The 26,099-nt window shown below is 31.5% G+C and overlaps 4 protein-coding genes and 1 long non-coding RNA gene across 15 annotated transcripts; 1 reads left to right on the forward strand and 4 right to left on the reverse strand.

Annotated features, from left to right (window-relative positions):
* Nucleotides 1-2,056: 2,056 nt before the first annotated feature.
* LOC100652314 (transcriptional repressor CTCFL) lies at nucleotides 2,057-7,813 on the reverse strand. 6 transcript variants are annotated; one of them, XM_012310523.3, is made up of 12 exons: nucleotides 7,623-7,813; nucleotides 6,334-6,506; nucleotides 6,042-6,262; nucleotides 5,607-5,968; nucleotides 5,353-5,522; nucleotides 5,093-5,229; nucleotides 4,877-5,027; nucleotides 4,651-4,792; nucleotides 4,310-4,582; nucleotides 3,961-4,228; nucleotides 3,635-3,868; nucleotides 2,057-3,546 (listed from the first exon to the last, which is right to left on the reverse strand). In XM_012310523.3, exons 2-12 carry the CDS (start codon nucleotides 6,461-6,463, stop codon nucleotides 3,484-3,486), a joined length of 2,151 nt encoding a protein of 716 aa, XP_012165913.2. In that variant the 5' UTR covers nucleotides 6,464-6,506; nucleotides 7,623-7,813; the 3' UTR covers nucleotides 2,057-3,483. The 6 variants fall into 6 exon arrangements, with proteins under 6 accessions (XP_012165913.2, XP_048263646.1, XP_048263645.1 ...); XM_048407689.1 differs by having other exon boundaries at nucleotides 7,434-7,813; XM_048407688.1 differs by having other exon boundaries at nucleotides 7,416-7,813.
* A 3,237-nt stretch (nucleotides 7,814-11,050) lies between these two features.
* Nucleotides 11,051-17,464, reverse strand: LOC100652194 (transcriptional repressor CTCF). Of its 5 annotated transcripts, none has more exons than XM_048407687.1 (13): nucleotides 17,238-17,464; nucleotides 15,836-16,008; nucleotides 15,539-15,762; nucleotides 15,100-15,464; nucleotides 14,846-15,015; nucleotides 14,578-14,714; nucleotides 14,362-14,512; nucleotides 14,135-14,276; nucleotides 13,769-14,041; nucleotides 13,551-13,687; nucleotides 13,167-13,306; nucleotides 12,827-13,081; nucleotides 11,051-12,747 (listed from the first exon to the last, which is right to left on the reverse strand). In XM_048407687.1, exons 2-13 carry the CDS (start codon nucleotides 15,963-15,965, stop codon nucleotides 12,688-12,690), a joined length of 2,184 nt encoding a protein of 727 aa, XP_048263644.1. In that variant the 5' UTR covers nucleotides 15,966-16,008; nucleotides 17,238-17,464; the 3' UTR covers nucleotides 11,051-12,687. The 5 variants fall into 5 exon arrangements, with proteins under 5 accessions (XP_048263644.1, XP_020719207.1, XP_020719206.1 ...); XM_020863548.2 differs by having other exon boundaries at nucleotides 13,167-13,282; nucleotides 17,098-17,464; XM_020863547.2 differs by having other exon boundaries at nucleotides 17,098-17,464.
* On the forward strand, nucleotides 17,251-18,807 carry LOC125385480. The gene is made up of 2 exons (XR_007224799.1): nucleotides 17,251-17,392; nucleotides 17,459-18,807. It is a non-coding gene; the product is annotated as an uncharacterized LOC125385480 (long non-coding RNA).
* On the reverse strand, nucleotides 18,357-21,466 carry LOC100642285 (motile sperm domain-containing protein 2). Of its 2 annotated transcripts, none has more exons than XM_048407691.1 (9): nucleotides 20,979-21,466; nucleotides 20,594-20,734; nucleotides 20,319-20,496; nucleotides 19,869-20,238; nucleotides 19,707-19,782; nucleotides 19,393-19,499; nucleotides 19,108-19,308; nucleotides 18,911-19,039; nucleotides 18,357-18,836 (listed from the first exon to the last, which is right to left on the reverse strand). In XM_048407691.1, exons 2-9 carry the CDS (start codon nucleotides 20,655-20,657, stop codon nucleotides 18,660-18,662), a joined length of 1,302 nt encoding a protein of 433 aa, XP_048263648.1. In that variant the 5' UTR covers nucleotides 20,658-20,734; nucleotides 20,979-21,466; the 3' UTR covers nucleotides 18,357-18,659. The 2 variants fall into 2 exon arrangements, with proteins under 2 accessions (XP_048263648.1, XP_003396790.1); XM_003396742.4 differs by having other exon boundaries at nucleotides 21,010-21,465.
* An 885-nt stretch (nucleotides 21,467-22,351) lies between these two features.
* Nucleotides 22,352-26,064, reverse strand: LOC100642403 (vacuolar protein sorting-associated protein 26B-like). Its single transcript, XM_003396743.4, has 6 exons — nucleotides 25,876-26,064; nucleotides 25,626-25,769; nucleotides 24,755-25,149; nucleotides 24,560-24,666; nucleotides 24,251-24,462; nucleotides 22,352-24,179 (listed from the first exon to the last, which is right to left on the reverse strand). Exons 1-6 carry the CDS (start codon nucleotides 25,876-25,878, stop codon nucleotides 23,910-23,912), a joined length of 1,131 nt encoding a protein of 376 aa, XP_003396791.1. The 5' UTR covers nucleotides 25,879-26,064; the 3' UTR covers nucleotides 22,352-23,909.
* Nucleotides 26,065-26,099: the final 35 nt, after the last annotated feature.

Consider the following 26,099-nt stretch of genomic DNA (forward strand, 5'->3'; position numbering starts at 1 on the left):
ATTAATCATCATTGTTACAATTTTATTTTGATCTTCTGCGGCAAAGTGAAGATCAAGATACTTATCCATGCTTTTCGATTAACTAATAAGCTAGGTCACCATCTTCGATCGGTAAGCAAAGATCTATTTCACGTTATAGAATTGAAAATTCTGGAAAATATATAGAAACGCAATGGAAGAATACACAAGTTGATTGCCAGTCTAAAATATCGCACCGTATATTTTATTCATTCATCGTCCCCGCCGCTGTCTCGAACGTTTCGTTTGTTCATTGAATTCTAACGTTCGATTCACGTTGCATACGGGCGGAGAGCAGCACATGGATTCCCACAGCGAAGAACGCGGTTAGGTCATCATTGTCCATGGTCATGGGCCGTCTAGGTGGTCCTCGTGAAAAGGAAACTGCATAATATATGCACACGCGTTTTATTGCGGCACGCGGGCAAACGCATAAAGGAAAGGCAACCGCATTATGCGCGACACGAGTTCACCGACACGCTGGTTTATCTTATGCGCTGTGATGGAATCAGACATGACGCAAGTGGTGCCAGGACAATTTTTCGTTTATTTTCTTTTCTCTTCTGCGTTCGAAATACTTTACAAAAATTAAACCTCTCGTTTAAACAATTCTTTTAAATGACATCTTCTTTTTTTTTTACAACTATTTTACAATAAACAGAGAAATTCGTCTGCATAGAATTAACAGTAAACTTGATGTTATATCGTATATATTCGATATTATAATAATTTTCATATATTTAACAATGGCTTCGCGATGCAAATCTTCGAGACTTTGCATCGAAATCGATTTCGTGAGATTGAGATATCTGATCTAGACTGGTCGCACGATGTCGTTGGACCAAAATGTATTCTCGCACCGATATGAATTTTCAGGTGGTTAGTAAGCTCTTCTGCGTGGAAACCACCGATATATACCATCGTGTAAAAGAAGGACCGTGGGAGGCGAAGAGAGTGCATTCGCGTGGGCCTGTATCCTGTGCCACGTCCATTTGTCCCCGTGTCCGTTTCGTTTGTCGACAGTAGTATGTATGCGCTGTCGAGATTATCTTTTGGTGGAAAACGAGTCACCGTAAATCGTATAACGCGTTACGGTCTTTCGTCTTTTATAGTAAGCCTAGCAGAAGGATAAACCGCCCCTGCTGAGTAAAGATTAATTAAACGTATCATCGCGTGTTTAACATTTTACTTTGCATTATCCTAATTATTGCGTATGGAATATGTAACGTAGATATTAGAAGAATCAAAATTCATGTACATAAGAAAGAGTAATGATACTTCACTTACTTTACATATTCGTTTCTTTCTCTTTCAAGGTACTGTTATCAGTTTGAGACGGGTATACAACAGGGTTAACACTCGCTACCAGCAAATATGCCAACGTTAGGCGAATCGTTTGCACGCACGAAATTATATACACGTATTGTTACATCCGCTTTCATTCGACATTCCTTTGAAAGAGAGATTATTATTACGTCCTACGGACGCATCAGGAATACAAATGAAAGGCGTGAACTATCGAGTGGGTAAAAAAGGGGAAATTAGCATAATGTCTCGAATCATAAATTACACGTGTATTGTCAAAAATTGGTCGCAGAAGTAGATATTATATTTTATATATATATCTTAGAAATTAGTACAACTCTAGATTAATTAACAATATATAGTTGTAATTTTCCTCACTTGTTATCACTCGCTTTTAATGTAGTAATTGTAAATACAAAAGAATTCACTTCTTATGAACCGTAAACTATCGCGTGTTCTATAAATGTACCCTGATAAACGAGACGATATAATACGCATGTATATACAGGGTTAACGACCGCAGGGGGTGCAGTTGGGTGCGGCTTTTCCTAATATCGTTAAAGGTGGGAGCAAACGTTTCACCGATTATTTACAGGATACAAAGCAAATAGACGGTTGTGTTAGAACGTCTATACGCGTTGTTCGGAGTAATAGGTATGATGTGTATAATGAATAATTGAATTTCTAACAAATACCGAAACGATAATTCATGGACGGAAATAATGTGCGCAAGTATCGTCGAAGACAAAATGTTTATTATAGAGAACATGCTACACCACTTTTTCTTTGGAATATTGTACAATAGTGCTCCGATTTGAATAGCACAAAATTAACAACTGCTAATTTACAATTGTATATACTATTGTATATACAAGTTTACAAGGATTTTACAATGTCAATTTCTCTTGATATTGGATTGATAGGAAATTGTCGTTTTATGGATGCTACACAATCAAAAAGTATACAATAATCTAATCTGTCAACAAAACGCAAAAAGTTTCAATTGGTTAAAAGTTTTGTCCTTGTTTACAAACATACGTGCTATTTTCTTATTAGTACATTCATGTTTTGCTATAATGGTTACGACCAACGTGAAAAAAAGGTGCATTCTAAAAATTCTATGTTTTGGAGAGCATGTAATTAATAAAAGAAAAATAAAAAATTATTATAATTATAATAATTATAAGATTACACTTAACTTCAAATTACTTTATGTCATTCATACTTTATCTTATATCCGCAAAACACTTGATCTTATAATCATAATCGTTAACAGTATATCATTAATAATCATTCTATTTATGCACATAATGACTGTGTATTATTACTATAAAATACTCCTATACAATCACAAATGTAACATCTTTCAAGTCAATGAAAAATTTCTAATTTTTTTTGTTGCATTATATATTACTTATATACATTCCTATAAATATGCAGACATCATTCATATTAAATAACACAAAACTCGATGGATCGTTAAATTTACCACTTATATTCCCTCTAATTATTTATAGAATACGATGTTTATCTATAAAATGAAATATAATAGCAATATGTATATACATTGGAGCCTCGCATGATTCTGCAATTCCAGTTCCATTAACCATATATCAACAATGAACGAATCAACCAATGTCAACACTTTGCTACATTCTATGTTTTTATGTTAACGTTTATTAAATGGCTGATTTAAAAATATTAGATCAATCTATGTTGATAATATACCCGATCTTATTTGCAAAGGTTTCGCCGATTTAAAATTTTCAAAGCACAAGTTTTATTGAAAATGAAGTAAAATTATAATTAGGTGTATACGAAAGTAATGACCTTAAATTGCCAACGCGTGTATATTACCAAGTAAAAATTTGCCATTACTTTCTTGCACAACTAATATAATTGTACATTCACTTTATATATTACTAAACCACAAAACTGTTTCTTCATAAACTATTACGTATATCTAACACACTAATGGCAAAGAATATTCTTGTACTATTCGTATAGACCACGCTGGATCCGAAAATTGGCTCCATTGGAGCTATACACAAAGTCTTTAAATAATATTAAACAGCACTCACAGTACATACACTGTTACTGCGAGAGAGATAAGACATTTGACTATTACATAGATAGATTTCCTCACATTCATTTTTCTTATTAAGAAATTGTCTGCAATATATTTATATTACCATTAGCTTCTTCTTCTTCTTCCTCCTCTTCCTGAATAAATATAACAAGTTCATATCATAATTAGTCATGCCTTTAAATAGCAAATCATAATGACCATAAAAAAATAAAATTTACTTACCTCGTCAAAACCAAAACATGTTTCCATTTCTTTCTGTAATTTTGGGTCGCTTTGCATGTTCCGCGACAAAGATTTAGTACACGTTTCTGGTTCCATTTTCAACTCATCTGTTTCCATATCTTCTTCTTTTACTTCATCTCCTTCCTCAATTTTACTAGTTACAATCCCACTTTCTTGACTCAAAGGATCTTGCATCAATAAATCTCCATCTTCGTTAGCTACAACAGCCATTTGCTAAACAAGAATGAAAAAATTATATTTTATATACAAATGTGTACATAAACATTACGAACTACTATGCTTTTAACATTGCTTATAACACATACTTGATCAGTTCCTTGATTGTCAGCTAGCTGTATAACCTCCAATACAACATATTGCTGACCATCACTTCCCTCGACTGCCATCATATCATCTTCATCTTCTTCATAATCTTTAAGCTTAGTAGCTAAATCACCTGTCATGACCTCGACTCTTTGCCCGTCTATTATTTGAATCTTTTTCTGTCTTCCCATCTTCAATGCATGCTGCTTTTCTTGGATGGATGACTCTGGATCATGCACAGCCATATGTCGAATTAGGTTTCCTTTATGCCTAAATAGCAAAACTTATATGCATACAACTGTATTTTCCTTTGTATTTTTACGTAATATTTGCACAACAAATATTACGTACCTGAAAGATCGTTCACATTCAGGGCATTGATGTGACTTCTCTTGAGGTGCAGGAGGAACATAAGAAGGATTATGATACAAGTTACAGTGTCGTTTAAGAAGTTGTTTTTGTCTGAATGATTGAAAGCAATGATCACATTGATATGGTTTTTGGTCAGTATGAATTAACATGTGGCTTTCGAGATGGCGCTCGGATATAGAAGCATATGGGCATAAATCACATTTATAACACTTTTCCCCTTCGTGAGTTTTACTATGCAGTTTGTAGCTATATCTATAATGGTAAAATACATTATATGTTTTATGTTTGGAATATATAACAGCCCAGTTTTTGCCACATACCTATCTGGGAATGATTTTCCACAGCGTTTACATTTCAAAGGTTTATCAGAGGTGTGTAATTTTTGTACATGAATTCTGAGATCTGTTTTTCTCCTACAAGTTACTGGACATAATTCACATTGAAAGACTGGCTTGTTCCCAACTATAAGATATATTATTATAAACAGAATAGCAAAAAATTACATAACAAAATTTACAACTTTTAACATGTAAAGTATCAACGTACCATTATGTATCAATTTGTGAGCTTTTAAGCTGTTAGACTGGGTAAATCTTGCTTGACAAAAATCACACTCGTATGGTTTTTCTCCCGTATGTATGCGCAAATGGCGTTTTAGCTTGAAAGTATCAGGACTTGCATATGTACAATGCGGACACTGTAATGTAATAATAATTTTATGGTCGTAATCAACACTTTTTAAGATATAAGTATACAATATACCTGATATGGACGTTCGCCTGTATGACACCGAATATGACGATGGAGTTTAGATAACTCAACAGATGCATAGTCACATTCAGGACATTTATGTGGCTTTTCATGGGTGTGTCTATATCGAACATGTCTAACAAGTTCACCTATAAATTTAATACTGTAATGATTATTGTTCCTCTGCATTCCAATATTTTTTATTTGTTTAATAAGGAGGACAAATTATTATCGGAAAAGCAAGGAAGAAAATGTCTATAAATATTTCGTACCAGATGTTGTGAATGCACTTTCACAAAATTTACAACGATGTGGCTTGGTCCCAGTATGTGTATTAACATGATTCTGAAGAGAAGCTAGTGTTTTAAATCCTCTTTCACAAACGCTACATTTATGTGGCCTTTCCTCAGAATGTGATTTCATATGTCGTGATAGCAGATATCTATATCATATGCAAATTAAGAAATTGTTTACAAGTTAGTCAAATTTTAATTATGGTATAATTTAGAACAAACTAAAAAATTACCGTTTTGGACTTGTGTAGTTACAGTAATTACACATATGAGCTTGAGTAACAGTTTGGGACTTTTTAGGTAAGATTTTTACAATCTTAGTTTTGTCATCTTCTGCTTCTGATTCTACAGGTACTTTATCTTCATTATCTTCAAAGTCATAAACTGTAAGATCCTGTTCTCCTTTTCCTTCTTCACCTTCAGTTCCCTCTTGCTCTACCAGTCTGCTTCCCTTATCCTCAGCATCAGGTTGCTGAACTATTAGTACATAACTGACTTCAGCAGGATTAGTATCAGATGGTACAATAGTAACTGTTTGATACGGATCCCCAGAATTGATTACAACCTCATTATTTCCATTACTAACTACCTGCCCCTATAAAACACAATATATTTTCATAATAATGATATTACCATGGCACGCTATGAACAAAGATAATTTTGCTTACAGCTTCATCACCATCAACATTTTCTAATTCTCCAATTTCATGGAATTCTTCTTCAAGTGTTTCTACTTCATTTTGCACATCTGCTTCTTCTACTTCTTGGATTTGTACCTGTGTCATCACAGGTGTTTCATCATTGTTTGCTTGGTAGTAATATTGACCAGATTGATCAACAAAGTAAGTTCCACCCTCTTCACCACCTGACAATCCTTCCACCTGTTGCACTATAATAAAAAGTTTTAATAAAGGTATGCCTTTTGTAAAAGATGTAGAAAATTTATTTGTAAATACTAACGCTGTACATGCTGTAATTGCTCTCCTTGACCTCCTTCTATTTCTTTATTGAATGTTTCTAAGTAAGTCTGTATTTCCGTTACAGATTCTTGCTCCTCTTCTAACTTAATCGTTGTTACATTACTTGTCATGGTCAAATCATTAACTCATAAAAGTATACTTTCTCTCATTAGTCTAAAACAACAATAAATGTATTTTTTATTCAATGGTTTAAATAAATAAAGCTATTACTTTTATACAGTTTACCTCATATTATTATTTATTTTAGCAACAAAACTTAAAATTAAATATGTATTTGCATATTTTCTTACAAATTTTCAATAGATCTCTATGTTAAAAAAAAATTGTAATTTAAGCTAATTACACAATCATTCTAAAAAACATAATATTATATGTATACACATACATACTACATCTAATTGATAAGAGAGTATTTATGTATATATTCAATCACTTATGACTTGAAAATTAAAAAATACATCGTGCAACATATAGTTTTCAAAATAAAAAACTTCAAATATCTATATAAATAAATATCATTAAGGATATGAGATTATTTAAATAGTTATCGAATTATTATTGAAACGCTACAAAGTCCAAACATCATACAAATGAAATATGACAATATTCGTGTGGCAAGAATCCATAAGTGTAAGTGGTTTTGCATTCGAGTACATCCGAAAACACGTGAATACATAAGAATATTCGGAAATAGCTGAAATAAGGGATCAACACTAGTCTATCGGTGGGAAAGCACAAGACATCATGAATCATGAATCGTGCAAAATTAAAGGAAAATCAATACATTGAGGTAAAGAAATTGAAGATACGAAAGAGCGAATGAATGACAGGGATCGAAAGTGATTCAATTCATCATGCGTTGGAATCCTCGTAATCGAGGATCAGTGTTATATCATTGGAAAGTCAAACAAGATTGAAAGATAGGTGCGACACACGCTGCCGCGAAATGCCATGTAACTCGCGAAGCGGGTAATGCGAACGAGGATGATGACATGGGCAAAATGTGATTGCGCGCTTAAGGAGCATGTGGAAATTCGTAGCAGGCCTCCACGGTTTTCAAACCGTAGACTTTCGTCAGACATCGGAAGTTCCGAAGTTGCGCATTCTGTCGGAAAGCTTTAAGACAACGCGGATGCTTTCGATCACAGGACACAGGGGGCATTAACAACAAAAATTTCAGAAAATTATCACCGTCGGCGCTGTCATCAATGTAGAGGACGCAACGGAAGGTTGTACTATCCGTTCTGCTGCGTGCTGGATATAACTTACCAATCTTTTGCGTTTAGCTCGCAACTGGCTGGCACAGGTCTCTTCAAATGTCACTAAAAACCGTCTTTCTTCACACAGAATCGTGTTTTCACGTTGTGCTAAGTTCACTTAAAACACAAAATCTCCAAATATTCGTTAACCTCGTAAAGTCGAAAACGTTCGTGTGAGGGCGTTGTATATGATCCGAAGGACAATATGGCCGATCGAACTACGAATGTTCAAATACTGCGCGTTGGTAACTGCGCACCGAGGCGCCGGACGATTGTCGTTTTGGGTACTTCCGGACATTAAACTTATCTAGATCTTACCCGATCTTACCCGATCCTACCAAGTAATGTTTTCATTTTTCGATGCATCCGGTTTTCATGTTTGAGCATACCACGGTTTATTTAGTAATACGATGCTATTGGTAAACGCAGCTTGATAAAGCCAAGATTTTAACTATCTCATACTTGCGAATGAAGATACTTAGACTTGATGAAAGAAATAATATCTGATGCCATATGAAAGTAGCTAAGAGAGAAAAGAAACTAAAAACCTTAGTGATGATATCAACACCTATTTACTTATATGAAATATCGTTATTTTTTTCCTAAATGGTTAGTAACTGATGTACTTTGACGAGCAAAATACAGATTTACTAGATGTTGCTAATTTTATTTCTTCTGCTTTATCTCCTTTTCCACCTGTACCATTTAAAATCTCAATTTCTTATCTCATTAACACATAAAAGTGTGCTTTCTTTCATTAGTCTGAAACAATAACATATGTATTTTTGATTCAATGTTTTAAATGAATGAAGTTATCATTTTTAGATAGTTTACCATATGCATTACCTTTTGTATTGTTAAATTTCAAAATATTGAAATTCTATTGTTAATATTCTATTATTAAAATGTTATATTCTGTTGTTAAAAGAAATTTGTATTTTAAGCTAGCTATTATATGTACTATATGTGTAGGATATGTATGTATACTACATCTCATTATCAAGAGAATATTTATATATATGTATCCCATCACTCATTGCAATATGTAAATTTCGGAATAAAGTTTCGAGGATCTATAATGGTCATAAGTAAATATTCGTAGAGTTGAAATGACCTAGAGTCCAAAAATCATATATAACATTACGCAAAAATGCACAAGCGTAATCGGTTTTGCGTTCCAGAACATCTGAAAACACGCATACATAGGAACATTCGAAATTGTACCAATCACTTGGTATATTAATAGAAAGAAAATGCACGAGACATCATAAGCCAAGTGAAATTAAAGAAAAAATTGTAATCGTAATCGAACATCGATGTTATATTATATCATTGAAAAATCAAACAGGGTTGGCGGGAGCGACACACGCTGCCGCGGAACGTTATGTAATGCCATGTAATGCCATGGAGCGTGTAATGCGAACGAAAATGACGACATGAACAACATGTGATTATGCTGTGAAGGAACATGTGGAATTCGTAACGAGCATTCAGGGTTTCTAACCGTAGACTTTTGTCACACACCAGAGATTCCGAAGTTGCGCATTCTATCAGAAAGCTTTAAGACAATGTAGATGCTTTCGATTACAGGACGCAGGGGGCAATAGTGACAAAGATTTCAGAAAATTCTCACCGTCGGCGCTGTCATCAATCTATAGAACGCAACAGAAGGAGTAATGTTCGTTCTGCTATATGGTGCGTGCTGGAAATGGATTAGTGATAGATAGTGGAGCTTTTTGCGTCCACTTTACAATCATTTGCCTAAAGTCTCCTCAAATACCGCTAAAAATCATGTTTTTTCACATGGAATCGTATTTCCACGTTATGTTTAATTTGTTTACGACACAAAATCTCCAAATATTGGCTTACTTTGTAAAGTCGAAAACGTTCGTGTGAGGGCGTTGTATACTACCCGGAAAATTATATGGCCGATAGAAGTATGAATGTTCAAACCGTGGAAGTCCTTTAAATACTGCGCATTAGTAACTGCGCACTGACACGCTGGACAATTATCTCTTTAGGTAGACTCGGGAATTAAACCTATCTAGATCTTATTTTTTTCCTTTTCCTATCCATTCACTTACTAAAGTATGTTTGAACATGCAATAGTTAAATTCATTTAACAATACGAGGCTATCGTATTACGGCAAACGTAAATTGATAATCGGAAATATAAGTTCATTTCGTATACTTAAATACGGAACCTAACCCTAGAGGTGGTAAGAAGAGGGTAAAATTTGTTTTACAGAATAATCGTATTTCTATGTCCATTAAAGTTAATGATGTGAAATTCGGCATATGAACTCATTAAAAATAAACGAACACATGTTTGACCAGTTTTTAAAATTAGATACTTAAAGAGTATTTTATCGAAGGCTAGTAAATATGTTGAAGATAGCAACGTGAGTTCGTACTCGCCCTCCACATGCGGATGCGCTAGTTACAAAAGGCAGTAACTAGAAGATTGCTCTAGAGGCAATCAATAGATTCGATCGATAATTCTAGATACTTTTTGTTTCCCCTTTTTTCCCTAGTCTGTAAATGCGTGCAATAAAGATTCTTTTCGACTCAGAGCGGTGCGATAGATTTATCCGTGAAACATAGTAATAACTAATGTGATCCTACCTCTGAACATAAAAGTAACAACAAAATATAATTCAAATACTGTGCTAGCGAAGCCGCGAGTGGGCAGATAGTATATTATATATGTATATATTATAATTATTTGGGTATTCGTTAGATATAATATTAAATTCTTTTGAATTCATAGTTGACACATATCTTGTTTCTACAAATTGACATATTATCATTTAATTTTAATAAAACAATTGATTTTATATTGTTTTTATATATTGTTTATTATAAAATAATGATGTAATAAAAGTAGAGGAAGAGATGCAAAATTATTTTTATTTTTAATCACTTTTTTATTATAGCAGCTGTAATCTCATATATTGCATGGAAATAAACAGATTGCAATACGTATAGATTTATTACTTGTAGGTAAATATACCTCGATAAGTATAAATTGGTAACTGTTATAATAAATATATTATAATAAAAAAATACTATGACTTGTTTCAAAAATATATGATTCGGTAATAGACTGTTTTCATGAAGTATGTAGCTTGTTAGCTTCTTAGTATATAGCTTGTTATTTATTTCATAAAATTATCATGAATGAAATATTTATACATGATGTATTATATGAATGTGATACTATATGAATTTTATCACGTATATTTAACATAAAAAAGACTACAATTCTATCGTTAATCAGTTTAACATATTAGATAAGTTATATTATAACATATTAGATGAGTTGAAATAACTAATTTGAAATAATGTGTCTAAATTATCAATTACAAGGATGATAAATTGTATAAATAATATGTAGGTATATGTATGAAACATTATAAAAGTAATTCCAATTAGCCATATTTTTCTTATAATAATAATGCATTTACTTTCTGAATATATTAAATGTCATACATAAACGATCCGAAATATAACGATTGGATCCTGTAGTTTTATGCGTTGCTCGGAATAATATGTGCGTTGAACAATTTAATTCCTAACAAATATCGAAATGATAATTTATCAACAGAAATAATATGCGCAAGTATCGTCGATGACATAATGTTTATTATAAAGAAGATGCTACACCATTTTTTCTTTGGGATATTGTATGAAAGTGCTTCGGCTTGAATAGCACACAATTATCAATTGCTCAATTACAATTGTATAAAAAGTGTAGAAGAGCGTAAAAAATTTTTACATTGTTTTTACAGCATCAATTACATTGACGATTTATATAGAATAACTTACATGCGACAGTTTATGAAAAATTGCGTGTAATATTACATTTACAAGAAATTGGCTACATAAGAGAAGTCTACGTGTAATCCATATAAATAGGAAATGGTTGTTTTTGGATGCTGCGCAGTCACAAAATTATACAAGAAGTTAAACTGTCACAAAACGACGGAATGCAAAAGGATTCAATGAATTAAAAGTTTCGTCACTGTTTACAATCATATGTAATATTTTCTTAATAGTCTATTTGCATTTTGTTATAGTAGTTGCAATCAATATGGAAAAGAAGGTGCAGCCTAAACATTTAATGTTCTAAAGGAAACGTAATTAAAAAAGATGAATAAAAAATTATTATAATTATACTAATAATCATTACAGTCCTCCTAATATCAAGTTACTTTCTGCCATTCATACCTTATCCTGTATCCACAAAAAATTTGACCTGATAGTCATGGTCATTAATATTATATATAGGTACTTATTTATAGAATGATCGTTTATTAATATTATGAAATACTTCTATACAATCACAAATGTAACATCTGCTAGGTCAATGAAAAACTGCTAACTTTTTATGCTGCATTACGAATTTCTTATTATGTACATTCCTACATATATGCAGATATTTATATTAAATAACTTAAACCTCGATCATCACTATTATAAATTTACCGCTTGTCTTTCCTCTAGTTATTTATAGAATATGATGTTTATCCATAAAATGAAATGTAATGGTAAGCATGTATATACATTGCAGCTTCGCATTATTTCGTAATTTTAGTTCCATTAACCACATATCAACAATAATCAATCAATGGAAATGTATTGCTACATTCTATGTTCTTATGTTAACATTTTCTAAGTGACTGATTTAAAAACATGAAGTCAACCTATGTTAATAATATATCCGAATGCATTAGTGACGATCTTGTTCACTTACGATTTTTTAAAGCAAATTTTACTGATAATAAAGTAAAATAATATTTTACATTATTATAATTGTACATTCGCTTCACATTTCACTAAACCACAGAACTACTACTTTTTCATAAATTATTACATACATCTAATGCACTAGTGGCAAAAAATGTTCTTGTACCATGCGTATGGACCACGCTGGCCCCGAAAATTGGCTCCATTGGAGCTATTTACAGAGATCTTAAATAATATTAAACAGTCCTCGCAGTATGTACGGTGTTACTGCGAAACAGATAAAATGTTTGACGATTACGTAGATAGATTTTGTCGCATTTTTCATATTACGAAATTGTTTGTAATATATTTATATTGCCATTGGCTCCATCTTCTTCTTCCTCTTCCTAATATTCAATATTACAATAAATTCACGTCATAATAAATGGCAATTTATGAAGGTGGTAAAAGATTAAATTCACTTACCTCATCAAAACCAAAACAGGTTTCCATTTCTTTCTGTAATTTTGGATCACTTTGTGTGTTCTGAGATGAAGATTTCATAGGCGTTCCTGCTTCGATTTTTAATTCATCCATTTCTATTTCTTCTTCTTCTTCTTCTTCTTCCTCTTCTTCTGCTTCATCTCCTTCTTCGCCTGTACCAGTTACGATCCCACTTTCTTGACTCAAAGGATCTTGCATCATCAAATCTCCGTCTTCACTGGCTACTACGGCCATTTGCTAAACAAAAGTGAAACAATCAGAATTATATTCATATATAAACGTAATAAACTAATATTTTTTTAGCGTTGGTTATAATACACACTTGATCAGTTCCTTGATTGTCAGCTAGTTGTATAACTTCCAATACAACATATTGTTGACCATCACTTCCTTCGACCGCCATCATATCCTCTTCATCTTCTTCTTCATCTTCGTAACCTTTAAGTTTAGTAGCTAAATCACCTGTTATTATAACACAACACATGGATATTAGTCAATGACCTGAATACAGATCATTGAGTAAGTGTCCCTGTGATTACAATATTTTATGATTATTCATTCATTGTATATGTGTAGTACAATTTGCTTCATTCATAAAATTTAAATATTGTTTTAGAAATATCAAATTTGCGACTCATTCCTAATTATACACATATAAATGAACTAAGTTTCCTTGTTCTGCTTCACAAGTTTGATGAAACTTTACCTGTCATGACCTCAACTCTCTGTCCATCTATAATTTGAATCTTCTTTTGTCTGCCCATCTTTAATGCTTGTTGCTTCTCTTGAAGAGATGATTCTGGATCATGAACAGCCATATGTCGAATAAGATTCCCTTTATGCCTGAAAAACAAAATACATAAGCATACAACTATATGCTCCTCCATATCTTCACTTGATAAGTGTATCACAAATATTACATACCTAAACGGTCGTTCACATTCAGGGCATTGATGTGTCTTTTCTTGTGGCGGAGGGGGGACATAAGTAGGATTATGATATAAATTATAATGCCGTTTGAGAAGTTGTTTTTGTCTGAATGATTGAAAGCAATGATCACATTGATATGGTTTTTGATCAGTATGAATTAACATGTGGCTCTCGAGATGGCGCTCGGATATAGAAGCATATGGACACAAATCACATTTATAACATTTTTCCCCTTCGTGAGTTTTACTATGCAATTTGTAGCTATATCTACAATGGTAAAATACATTATATGTTTTATGTTTGCAACATATAATATTTTCACTTTTGTAGCTATTATACAGCCCAGTTTTTGCCACATACCTGTCAGGGAATGATTTTCCACAGCGTTTACATTTCAAAGGTTTATCAGAGGTGTGTAATTTTTGTACATGAATTCTGAGATCTGTTTTCCTTCCACACGTCGTTGGACATAATTCACATTGAAACACTGGCTTGTCACCAACTATAACACATATTATTATAACTATAAATAAAAGAAAATTACATAACAAATGTAACAACCTTTAATATATAAAGCATCAACATACCGTTATGTATCAGTTTATGAGCTTTTAAACTATTAGACTGAGTAAACCTTGCCTGACAAAAATCACACTCGTATGGTTTTTCTCCTGTATGTATGCGCAAATGGCGTTTTAGCTTGAAAGTATCAGGACTTGCATATGTACAATGCGGACACTGTAATGTAATAATAATTTTATGGTCGTAATTAACACTTTTTAAAGTATAAGTATACAATATACCTGATATGGACGTTCGCCTGTATGACATCGAATATGACGTTTGAGTTTAGACAATTCAACAGATGCATAGTCACATTCATGACATTTATGTGGCTTTTCATGGGTGTGTCTATATCGAACATGTCTAACAAGTTCACCTACAAATTATTACTAATAATGATTACTATGTTCCTGCACTTCAATGCTACTTGTTTCTTTTAATAATTCAAGGTCAAATGCTTATCAAATGAAAAAAGATATAAAGAGTCCATAAATATTTTGTACTCACCAGAGGTTGTGAATGCACTATCACAAAATTTACAGTGATGTGGCTTGGTCCCAGTATGTGTATTAACATGATTCTGAAGAGAAGCTAGTGTTTTAAATCCTCTTTCACAAACGCTACATTTATGTGGCCTTTCCTCAGAATGTGATTTCATATGTCGTGATAGCAGATATCTATATCATATGCAAATTAAGAAATTGTTTACAAGTTAGTCAAATTTTAATTATGGTATAATTTAGAACAAACTAAAAAATTACCGTTTTGGACTTGTGTAGTTACAGTAATTACACATATGAGCTTGAGTAACAGTTTGGGACTTTTTAGGTAAGATTTTTACAATCTTAGTTTTGTCATCTTCTGCTTCTGATTCCACAGGTACTTCATTATCTTCATTATCTTCAAAGTCATAAACTGTAAGATCTTGTTCTCCTTCTCCTTCTTCACCTTCTGTTCCTTCTCGTGCTATTGGTTTGCTTTCCTTATCCTCAGCATCAGGTTGCTGAACTATTAGTACATAACTGACTTCACCAGGATTGGTATCAGATGGTACAATAGTAACTGTTTGATATGCATCTCCAGAGTTGATTACAACCTCATTATTCCCATTACTCGTTACCTGGCCCTATAAAAAACAACATACTTTTATAGTAATGGTATACAGTATGGTATTCCATGAACAAAGATGATTTCCCTTACATCTTCATCACCATCAACATTTTCTAATTCTTCAATTTCATGGTATTGTTCTTCTTGAGGTGCTTCTCCGTCATTATTTACATCTGTTTCTTCTACTTCTTGAATTTGAACCTGTGTCATGACAGGTGTTTCATCATTATTTGCTTGGTAGTAATATTGACCAGATTGGTCAACAAAGTAAGTTCCACCTTCTTCTCCACCAGACAGTCCTTCCACTTGTTGCACTATAAGCTAAAGTTTTAATAGAAGCTTGTTCCTTCTAAGGTAAATATAGAAAATTCATTTGAAAATACTAACACTGTACATGTTGTAATTGCTCCCCTTGACCCCCTTCTATTTCTCTATTAAATGTTTCTAAGTATGTCTGTATCTCTGTTACAGATTCCTGCTCCTCTTCTAACTTAATTGTTGCTACGTTAGTTGTCATGGTCAAATCATTAACTCATAGAAGGCTACTTTCTGTCATTAATCTGAAAGGACAAAAGATGTATTTTTTACTGAATGCTTTGTAAATAAAAGTATCATTTTCAAATAGTTTACCATATATTTTACTTTTTGTCATAAAAACATATTGTAATTAGTTATGCATTTGTATATCTTTTTATAAATTTAATGGAGTTATTCTATTGCAAACAAAATTTTATATTTTATGCTAACTACACAATCATCACTTATAGATAACATAGTACTATATATATATATATATATATACATATATACATACTATATCTAATTGTGAAGAAGATATTTATCTACATATCTAGTCACTCATTGCAATATGCAGTTCTGGCATTAAAAAGATTTACTTGAGTAAATATCCATGAATATATGGAATCATTTATATAGTTATCGAATTATTACAGAAACGACATAGAGTCGAAACATCACATACATAGAATATGACAATCGTTTCGTAAGAATGCACAAGTGTAATCGGTTTTGCTTTCGAGAGCATTCGAAAACACGTGCATGCATTCGGAAATTGCATCGATCACTACTGATATATCAGTGGGAATGCATGAGGCATCATGAGTGGTGCGAAATTAAGGAAAAATAAATATATCCTTGTAAAGAAATTGAAGGTACGGAAGGTACGGATGAACCAGAGGAGACAAGAGCGAATAATTAATAGGATTGACCATGTGTTGGAATCCTCGTAATCGAGCATCGGTGTTATATCATTGGAAAGTCAAACGGAATTGACAGAAGCGACGCATACTGTCGCGGAACGCCATGTAACACGCGAAGCGGGTAATGCGAACGATGATGACGCCATGGGCAAAATGTGATTGCGCCGTGACGGGTGAAGGAGCGTGTGGAAATGGGTCTCGGGCCTCCAGGGTTCCGTAACCGAGGACTTTTGTCAAACATCGGAGGCTCCGAAGTTGCGCATTCTGTCGGAAAGCTTTTAAGACAACGCGGGTGCTTTCGATTTCAGGACACAGGGGGCATTAACGACAAAAATTTCAGAAAATTATCACCGTCGGCGCTGTCATCAATATGGAGGACGCAACGGAAGGGAATACTGTTCGTTCTGCTACGTGTTGGATATAACTTACCAATCTTTTGCGTTCAGCTCGCGGCCGGCTGGCACAGATCTCTTTAAATACCTTCAAAAATCGTCTTTCTTCACACAGAATCGTGTTTTCACTTTGTGCTAAGATCGCTTACAACTCGAAACCTCTAAATATTCGCTTACCTCGTAAAGTCGAGAAAGTTCGTGTGAGGGCGTTGTGTAAGACCCGGAGGATAATATGGCCGATCGAACTACGAATGTTCAAATGCTGCGCGTTGATAGCTGCGCACTGGCATGCATCACTCGTCATGTTTACACCGGACGACTGTCGTTTTTAGGTACTTCCGGGTAGTAATTTTACCTACATATTACCAATTAACTTTTTCCTTTTTTCATGTATTCAGTTTTCACTCACTGAAGCATGTTTATAAGCATACGGCGGTGAAACTACTTTAATAATACTTCGTTACTAGTAAATGTAGCATTGATAATGCTGAGATGTAAGTTCATGTGATATACTTATGGTGAGGTGCATTCGACGAAATAAAAAAAGTCCACCGCCATGCGAAAAGAGCGGGAAAGCCATAGTTAAGGTGGGAGCAAGGATTAAAATCTTAGTGGGGAGACCAACACCTATTTACTTATGCGAAATATCACTTTTTCCTAAATGATTAATAACTTATATACGTTGATGAGAAAATATATACAATGACGATACAATCATATGCTAAGTATTAAAAAATTATATACATATGTATGTGCAATTATTCGAACATTTGTTAGATACAATATTAAAATTTTTTTGTCAAGCATGAGACACAAAAAATGTCTTGACTTTCAATCAGTTTTTTATTGTAACAGTTCTAATCATAAGTTTGCATTGAAGTAAACAGATATTACACGTTAGTACACTATATGATATATATAAATTAGTGAGTAAATTAACAAATATGATATTGAAATAAAAGAATACAATGATTTCTAGTAAAAGTATATAATTAAGTAAGAAACTGTTTTTTTTTAAATATATAGTTTATTAATACATTTTATAAAATTATCGTGAATGAAATATTTACATATGATATATTATATGAATTTGATATTAACAGTTTTATCATGTATATGTAACAAAAAGGACTTCCCATAATTGTTTTATTAACCAGTTAAAGATATTAGATGAGCTATGTAAATAAAAGGATTAGTTTGAAATAATTTGTATTATTAGATTATAAATTACAAGGAAGATAAATTGTACAAATAGTATGTAGAAATACGTGTAAAACGTTATAAAAATAATTCCAATTGTTATATTTTTTTCTTATAATAATAATATATTTACTTCCTAAATATATTAAATAGTATACATAAACGTCCCAAACTATAACAGTAACTGACTTCTTTTATGTTAATATTGATAACATAAAACATGTTTTATACGTATCTTACATAATTCTTTTTTAACAAAAACAACGAAAAACAAATATAAACTATGAATACGAAAGATCAATGTAAAAATATTAGAGTTATAGCGTAAACATAAATATATAACAATTAAAATTTGTGTTATGTGTATGTAGAAATTAAATAAATTTCTATCTGAACAACCTATATTCCATGCATGTCACAGGCTTGTTGATCCATGGAATTTTTAATATCAACTTTTAAAATATAAATAACTACTATGGCCATTATGATTGTAACTATCATAGAAAAGAATAATAAATGCTTCAAGAAAGCAACATCATTGTACAACTTTATGTGACTATCTTTCAAATGCGCTATCTGTAAGTAACCAATTTATATATTAGTATAGTGTTCATTAATACCATACTTTTAATCACATTATTTTGCCTTACTTTCCGGGAAAGTATATCTATTTGACCAGTTTCTGACAAGCCTGAGGTGGAATGTAATTTTGATGTTTCATTACTTGTAATTCCACCATCGCAACATCTTAATTTATGTTCCTCTGCTGGTTTCTCAGACTGAATAAAACATAAATTAACAATTACACATTAAACGTCTATATAATTAATATATATCGATGTGTTACCTTCCATAGAACTGCTAGTTCTTGGGCCGATGCGTTCGGATCTTTTAATGGAAGGCACATAACTAAGAATTTATCGACATGAAAGGGACTACGCATATTATGTTCTTGCTGTACAACAACTGAAATCGTACGTTGTTCTTGAGGTAATAAAACTCCCGAACTTAGCCGTACTTTGAACTTTCCCGGCGACGTTGTTTTTACCTACATATATAATAGAAAATATTTATGCTATGTTCCATATATATTATATCGTAAATTTTATCATAGAAGAAAAACTCCTCTTACCTTATAAGATAAAGGTTTATCTAGAGTTATATTTTTAATTGTAATTGTTCCACTAATTTCATTTCCTACTTTATTAAATATAAATGCATCTGGTTCAATTGATAATACTGCAGAAGAATAAGTATTATTTGTCAGTATAAGAATCAAAGTAGAGCTTTTGTCTTCGCAAATATTTTCAATATTTACAATAGATGTAAAAATGAATTCTTTCTGACAATGAAATTTCCATTTCACACAAAAATCAGAAAGAATTCTACAGAGTCATCTCTACATCTATGATTTAATAATGCCGATAAAAGTATAATTTTACTTACATTGTTCTTCATTTGATTGATCTCCAAAACTAGTTGTAGACTGTTCTGTTAATGGAGAACCTTCTGCAAAATGTACCTATAGTTACATAAAGATAAAAAATTAATTCTCAAAAGAAATTGTGAATTAATTGACATTTATTTTTCCATCAATTAATTATATACCTTCTTATTATCGAATTTTCCATTTATTGTAGCATCTATATTATTTTGTGCTTCTGGTACAAATTTGAAGGTATATTCGTTACTACCTCCCCAACATGTAAGTATGTCATTAGGTTCTACCAACTCATGTATGTTGCTTTTATGCACAAATTTAATTTTTGGAATTGCCTTAGGTGGCAACCATGACTTTATCATTTTAAATGCAGTGTTTAATATCCATGGCATTTCAAAAATAATGATATAATTCAAAAAATTGGGATAATAATTTTTACAAAGGTTGATCAGGTACTTGATAAATTCCATATCCATATTTAAAATACCAGTATCTGACATATCAAAGAAAAGTGAAATTTGATTGCCATTAGTTTGTCTGAAATACCATAGAAAAGATAACATTAATTCTGAAAACAAATTGATCTAAATAATTTATTACAGATTATTTAATCTTACCTTTCTAATCTTTCAAACCAATACACAACAAGCTTTTGCAATTGACTAAAGTCTTTACTGCCTTTAGTATGTAACTTACATTTAATAACAAACATTGTTTTACCATCTTTGTCTTTACCATGAATAAAGCACAATCCATTATTTAAATATTCTTTCATCACATTCTCTTCTGTAATCTCTGTAATTAGATAATATTGTAATAGTTTCATTAAAAATTATATAATCTATATATAGCAACTAAAAAAACTGCATATATGAATGTATATTATCCATACCATTTGTACCAAATCTACTCCTCCAGCTGCAAGTCTCCCATAACATATTAAGTGAGTCTTGCATATTGTTTTCATTGTGCTCTAAAAATCTTTTTAACCAATTATTATTGTTTACATTAGCAATATCTACAGGGTGAAATTCTGAAATTGGATTCAATTAAATGATTAATTGAATCATAAATATTTTTATGTGTTATACATTTTATCAATTAAATACATAATAATAAGTGGAACAAAGGCTTCATAAATTATTCATAAAAATGATTCTTATTCTTTCATCGAATACATATTGAAAACATTGCTTTGATATATGACACTAAGCTTAAATTTTACCCTGTGAGTTAATCAGGTTTTTTCAAAATACCATTGGAAAGAAAAAGTACACCTTTTTACGATATGAAAATAAATATACACACTAGGATCTGGTGGTCCCTCGTCAGCCAACTTTTTAAAAAATTTTTCACGGAGTTCCGTAATTAATTCTGTTCGTACTTCCATTTTTGCTTAACCTGCTGATGACTGTGACACTAACACTTTAACCGGCAGTGAACTACTAATACGATAACCAGACACGATAATTGTTTATCCGGATCCGGACATCAGATCTGCGCGCAGAGACACGCGCATACTGTTCGGAATCTTTGGACTTTACACTGAATTAATTGAAATCATACATTCTTTCTTCTATAATTATATGTGAAACACTTTTTCTTAAACCTATACTGACGTAAGAGAACTTGATGTAAAGTTTTACTTTTTTCACGGAAGTGCCACAAAGTCTGATTTGTAAAATATGATCTATGAATAATTTCCTTGTAAACTATTACGTATTGGTTTGCTGTCAGTACGTATATTTATTTAAGCTTGATTTCCATATGCTCACTCTGATATGTACTACAGAGAAATATACGAGTCATTCGTTAATGAAAATAAATAAAATTCAATGGTATATTAAAATATTAAATGTTACTGTACTACAAGAGAAATTTAAATATTGTAAAATTTATGTTTTATGTATAAGTTTAAAATATGTTTTTTTTTTTTAAATCATAATCGTTTTAACATCATTGGCAATTGATTTTTAATTACTATATTATTTGTATATATTTGGGTTTATTACTTTTTAAATTTGCTTCGGTCTATGAAAATGAATAGAAAAAAATTTTGAATATAAAACTATTTTTGTTGCACTTATAATTTTACAATAGTCCGTTAATATACACAATAATATTTTGGACTAAAGATTCTAATAATTAAATTATTAAAGTTACAAACAATAGTTAAAGATAGTAAATTCATAAAACATAGACGCTTTTGAAGAGAAAAAGTAATGAGCTCTATTAATTAATTAAATAGTAGTACTTCTTATGTATAAAATATTTAGTCTTAATTTTCGAAATACTAATCGTGCTTTACGAAGGCACTTAATCGTAATGTCAATTCTAAATATTTTGCTTATAATTGAGATAATTCCAAAAAAAGACGGGAAATGATTTGAAAAACTAGGGACATTTTAATCGACGTTTTAATTGTCGTTATAAAATTCTATTGCATTAGCATTTGTTGATTTCATCCTTCATAAATTCGTCATAAAATTAATTGCACTTAAATCCATAGTTTACTTGTCATGGTGAAATCTGTACTTGATATGTCTATTTCGTTCAGATAAAAAACAAGTTATAGATAGCGAGAATAAAAATCTAATGATATCTGATTTATATAAAACGATAGGAAGGGTGTACTTATGCATAGACGAAGTAATGTTTTCCGATACACGTGCACACAATGGCACACTGTATGCGATGTATAATATATTTATGTGGGCATTAAAATATGCAGCTAGTTTATATCGTATGACAATATGTATATGTATATACAATATTTGACATGTCAAATAATTCACAAATAGTTGTTTTCTCCCTTTTACACATATATCTTTCTTGTCAACAAATAACAAAGGCATGAAATATGAAACTTTTAATTTACATGAAACAAAATTCTCGAAATACACGCGGTTGACTATTATGCAGCTTTTCTTTTTTAACAAGATTCTTTAGTCAACCCATGTTAACATAGAATTGTACAAAACGATTGGTATTTTTCTTATACCGATATATTACTTCCATCATGGTAGCAATCATGATACTGCCTTGATAGAACACGTTTCAGTATTATTACAATAGAGGTGGATACTTTTGTGTGTGTGTGTATATATAACTCAGTTTATACTAAACTACTGTCATTAAAAATCATATATATGCATGTATATATCCACACACATATTGTAATATGTTTTTATATATATATAAATACATGTGGGGCCATCCCATTTTTTAATCTATCGTAGTCCACTCTTATATTAATAAAGGCATACTAAAAATTGAACAAGCATACTAAGGCATGTATTTCTTACAATGATTTATATTAAGATTCTTGAAACTGCATAAAAATTCTATTAAAAAATTAATTAGCATATACAATTCAATGATTTGTATATACAATTATGCTATAATTGGGACAGAACTATTGATATTACGTTATATATCGTGCCTGTATCTTAACATATTTTATTAATGATATTTATTGCAAATATTAATAAAAATCTTCTGCTGAAAAAATCACATTTTCTCAAAAATTATGTCGATAATAGTGTATTATATATAAAAGCGTTCCTCCCAGTGCCTTTACCGTATTAGTTGCAGACTAGTTGAATGGATTAAAATAGGGCAGCCATTATGAGTATATGTATATCCATTTCAGATTTAGAAAACTCTCATCTGACAGAAATTGACCATTTGAGAGGTTTGATAATATAACACAAAAGATTTTGATAAAGATCTTTGAGAATATAACACATAATACGGTTGTATAAAATATTCTGAACACTGTAACATTCAGATGCTGTTCAAGAATATACCGCAGATAAATATTCAGTTATTAAACTGTCCATTTATAAATATCCATTTTATATGGTTGTATTATTCTGTTTTATATTATTTTTTTCTGTTTAATTATTTCAAGTCTGTCCCATTAGACACCACTGCATGTTATCTATAGCTCTTGATAATTTGAAATTTTGATCGATAATTGGCTACTTATTCAATTTAATCATCCGCATTATTTATAGGTATCCAAAATATTTACAACTTTACTTGCAGATGTTTCGATATTTTGTAGTTCCTAAAATTCAATCTCTCTTTACAGTAGAAGAGGAGTTTCGTTTAAAACTACTAGTTCCGTGCGAAGTTATTACCCATTCTCTGAATTGAATAGTAAAACTTCCATTGACTTCAGTAACTGTTTTGCATGCAAAAATTCAGTTACTTTCAGAATTAACTTCTTTTGCACCTTCACCATCTCCTTCTTCGCGTGTCATGCTTTCTATTGGCGCCTGTGCATCCTCTACATTGGTAATGTTAGTGGATGGCAATTGTCCTGATTGGACTGATGGAGTTACGGATGGTGGACCGTTCTGAGCAGCTCCTTGTGGGAATCCTGTTTCTGCTGATACTAAATGCGATGGCATATGTGGTGAAGCGGTTTGAGATTTCCTACTTTTTTCTCCCTTTCTCCATAACGTTATTTCCTAAAAAAATGTAATTGTAAAAAGTATCTCAATAAGAAGTTAGTATATCAGAGGCTTATTATTTAACTTACTTGTTGTTTGAAATATCTACGATCTTCCTCATCCATGAGAACTAAATTAAGATAATATCTAACACTGAATTTTTTATTGATGTCACGCATTGTAGGTGTCAAATCATAGCCTGCTAGAAAGACTCTTATTGGAATAGACTCGCCTCGGACTGGTGCTCCATCCATTATTTCATATTTCGCTATAGTTTCATTTTCCGTAAATGTATGTGGACCTGCAAATATATATTCTATTTATAATAGTATCCAAATTATAAGAAAGATTATTATGAATATTTTTATGAAAAGAAAGATCTAAAAATTATACTGTACCAGAACCGGTAGTTTCCCGTTTTATTATAGCAATTTCCATGTGTTTAATTTTTATTCTAACCAAAAGAAAATATATTTTCCCAACAATAACATCTTTTAAATGATATCTGAAAAGATATAAATGTAAGTTAATCTTTAAACTCAATATTAGGCATTAAGAGTTACATAATTAAACTTTACATCAAAGCAACTTACTTGCTTTTATTATACTCAAATTCAATATGCAAACAGTCTTCAATTCCAACTTCCATTTTAATAGGATTGTTCATATCTGGATAGGAACTAAGAGTGTGGACAACTAATTCAAGTTCTTTAACAATATCACTAAGTCTTCGAACAATTGTAACTTTGAGAAAATATCTTAGTCGTACATTAGATCCTGTGTAACTTTCAAATGGTTTTTCTACATTTGCGAATTCAAAAGTATATACTGTGTTATGAGTTAGTTCTCCTGGCCTAGCTAATTCCTTAACTAGACTTGTAAACTCATGATGATTTCCTCTATCATAATATAATTCAATTTGCCCAATAAATTCTACTTTTACACCTTGATGCTCCAATTTACCAGCTTTCCTCAGACTAATATTAATCTGCAAATAATATTGTATTAATTAATATGACCTTATTTGCTTCTCAAGAAGGATTTGAACTACATTATGACATTATCTACTAAAAGTCATGTTTCACAAAAAGGAGATTATTTTTAAATATATTCTATTATAGTTCTATGGTTTGAATTTATCAAATTAAATAAGATAATTATATTTACTTAAAGATATTAAAACATATCTGTCTTTCTCTTATACATATACCCATATACATTAAATACTGTAATTTTTTGGAGTATATGCATATATAACAATATTAGTGTGCGAAAATAAATAAATTATTAAATATTAATATAAATAATTAATATAGAATAGCGTAATGTTGAGTATTTCTTATTTTATCTTTTACGGCTATTGGTCTAGAGTTTACGAATAAACACCGTAGGTTATGGATTACATTCTGTACAAATATTTCATTTAGTTTATTTATATTTATTCGTTTAAAAAAATATTTTTACCTTTCCAGAAACGGTTTCACCATCATAGTATAACAAGTGGCGCTCTTTTTTACCATCTTCAGATTTAATGTCTGCAGTCTTCCTGGTTTCTGCACCATCCAAAGTAATCTCTATATCAGCCGACTGACCAAACCCAAAGAAACTCTACAAAAAAAAAATAAAGTAGATACATCGGGAATATCTTATAATTTCGTAACGAATGATTTAACTGTTCTAAGACGAAGAATCTACTAATCAAAAAGTAACATACCATTTTTCGTAAAAAAGTTTGAGCTTGTATAAATTATCGCACGTTCTATCGTAATCGTATTCGCGTTAACAAGACCAACGTGTGAAATCAATGAAAAATCCTCGAAGGCAACATTTTTTCACGTAGAAACGAGAAAAGTTGTATTATTTTTTGCTCGCTTCCTCCCAAAAGTCACAAGTAGCCAATATGGCTGCGCACTGTAGCCCCCACCCTTACCATGTACT

This window comes from Bombus terrestris, chromosome 7, assembly GCF_910591885.1.
Source record: "Bombus terrestris chromosome 7, iyBomTerr1.2, whole genome shotgun sequence".
Classification (NCBI taxonomy): Eukaryota; Metazoa; Arthropoda; class Insecta; order Hymenoptera; family Apidae; genus Bombus; species Bombus terrestris.

Excerpts from the sequence above, each read along its gene's own strand:
- LOC100652194 (XM_048407687.1), bottom strand. The coding sequence starts at position 15,965 with ATGACAACTAACGTAGCAACAATTAAGTTAGAAGAGGAGCAGGAATCT. Across the intron at positions 13,688-13,768 it reads GAATGTGAACGACCGTTTAG|GCATAAAGGGAATCTTATTC; the intron begins GTATGTAATATT and ends TTTGTTTTTCAG. Across the intron at positions 13,307-13,550 it reads GAGAGTTGAGGTCATGACAG|GTGATTTAGCTACTAAACTT; the intron begins GTAAAGTTTCAT and ends TTATAATAACAG.
- LOC100642285 (XM_003396742.4), bottom strand. The coding sequence starts at position 21,091 with ATGGAAGTACGAACAGAATTAATTACGGAACTCCGTGAAAAATTTTTT. Across the intron at positions 20,735-21,009 it reads CGAGGGACCACCAGATCCTA|AATTTCACCCTGTAGATATT; the intron begins GTGTGTATATTT and ends ATCCAATTTCAG. Across the intron at positions 19,309-19,392 it reads ATAAACCTTTATCTTATAAG|GTAAAAACAACGTCGCCGGG; the intron begins GTAAGAGGAGTT and ends TTATATATGTAG.
- LOC100642403 (XM_003396743.4), bottom strand. Across the intron at positions 24,667-24,754 it reads TTTGAGTATAATAAAAGCAA|ATATCATTTAAAAGATGTTA; the intron begins GTAAGTTGCTTT and ends ATATCTTTTCAG. Across the intron at positions 24,463-24,559 it reads ACGGGAAACTACCGGTTCTG|GTCCACATACATTTACGGAA; the intron begins GTACAGTATAAT and ends ATATATTTGCAG.
- LOC100652314 (XM_012310523.3), bottom strand. The coding sequence starts at position 6,463 with ATGACAAGTAATGTAACAACGATTAAGTTAGAAGAGGAGCAAGAATCT. Across the intron at positions 4,583-4,650 it reads GGAAAATCATTCCCAGATAG|ATATAGCTACAAACTGCATA; the intron begins GTATGTGGCAAA and ends TTACCATTATAG. Across the intron at positions 3,869-3,960 it reads ACAATCAAGGAACTGATCAA|CAAATGGCTGTTGTAGCTAA; the intron begins GTATGTGTTATA and ends ATTCTTGTTTAG.